This window comes from Penaeus monodon, chromosome 25, assembly GCF_015228065.2.
Source record: "Penaeus monodon isolate SGIC_2016 chromosome 25, NSTDA_Pmon_1, whole genome shotgun sequence".
Classification (NCBI taxonomy): domain Eukaryota; kingdom Metazoa; phylum Arthropoda; class Malacostraca; order Decapoda; family Penaeidae; genus Penaeus; species Penaeus monodon.
The window spans coordinates 41888737-41889275 of NC_051410.1; the positions used below are offsets into that span (position 1 = coordinate 41888737).

The 539-nt window shown below is 37.5% G+C and overlaps 1 protein-coding gene across 1 annotated transcript in view; it reads right to left on the minus strand.

Annotated features, from left to right (window-relative positions):
- Positions 1 to 539, minus strand: part of LOC119589415 (VWFA and cache domain-containing protein 1-like) — a 30393-nt gene that overhangs the window by 15273 nt on the left and 14581 nt on the right. The window contains exon 12 of the mRNA XM_037938025.1: positions 300 to 501. Within this exon, the coding sequence (XP_037793953.1) occupies positions 300 to 501 (202 nt within the window). The remainder of the gene's footprint in view (positions 1 to 299; positions 502 to 539) is intronic.

Here is a 539-nt window from a genome sequence, read left to right on the forward strand (position 1 = left end):
TTTTGTTAACTAATAACAGTAAACTTTCATTTAGCAATTGTGAATTAACAATATGTGTAGAAACTTCAGTAATTTTTAAAAGACAAAATGTAACAAAATTCCTTCTTTCCAAAAAATTACCCAACAAAACATGGGTACATTGTATAGGTGGGCAAATGTGCTAATGCATATAATCCATCATTTTGGGGCTGTTACTACTAAAATTTAAAAAATCAAACATTAGGACCTTTACATTATAAAGAAGAGCTAGTAAAGCTGTATGCTTACAAATGACCTCCAATCCACATAACTCAGCTTACCTAATGTGGCCATCTGGTTGAAGAGTCTACAAACACGTGCTTCGCTTGGCTCAAGGAGGTCAAGACGATGGAAGAGGGCAGAGGGGGGTAAAGGAGGAACATTTCTACTCAGTCTCTTATGAGGTCTTCCCGAGTCCCTCCACGCAACAGTGAAAATCCATCCACACGATGAAGATCGGAACCACCAGTAATGGAGCTCCTCCTGTGAAAATAAAACATCTATACATACATGCATGTAAA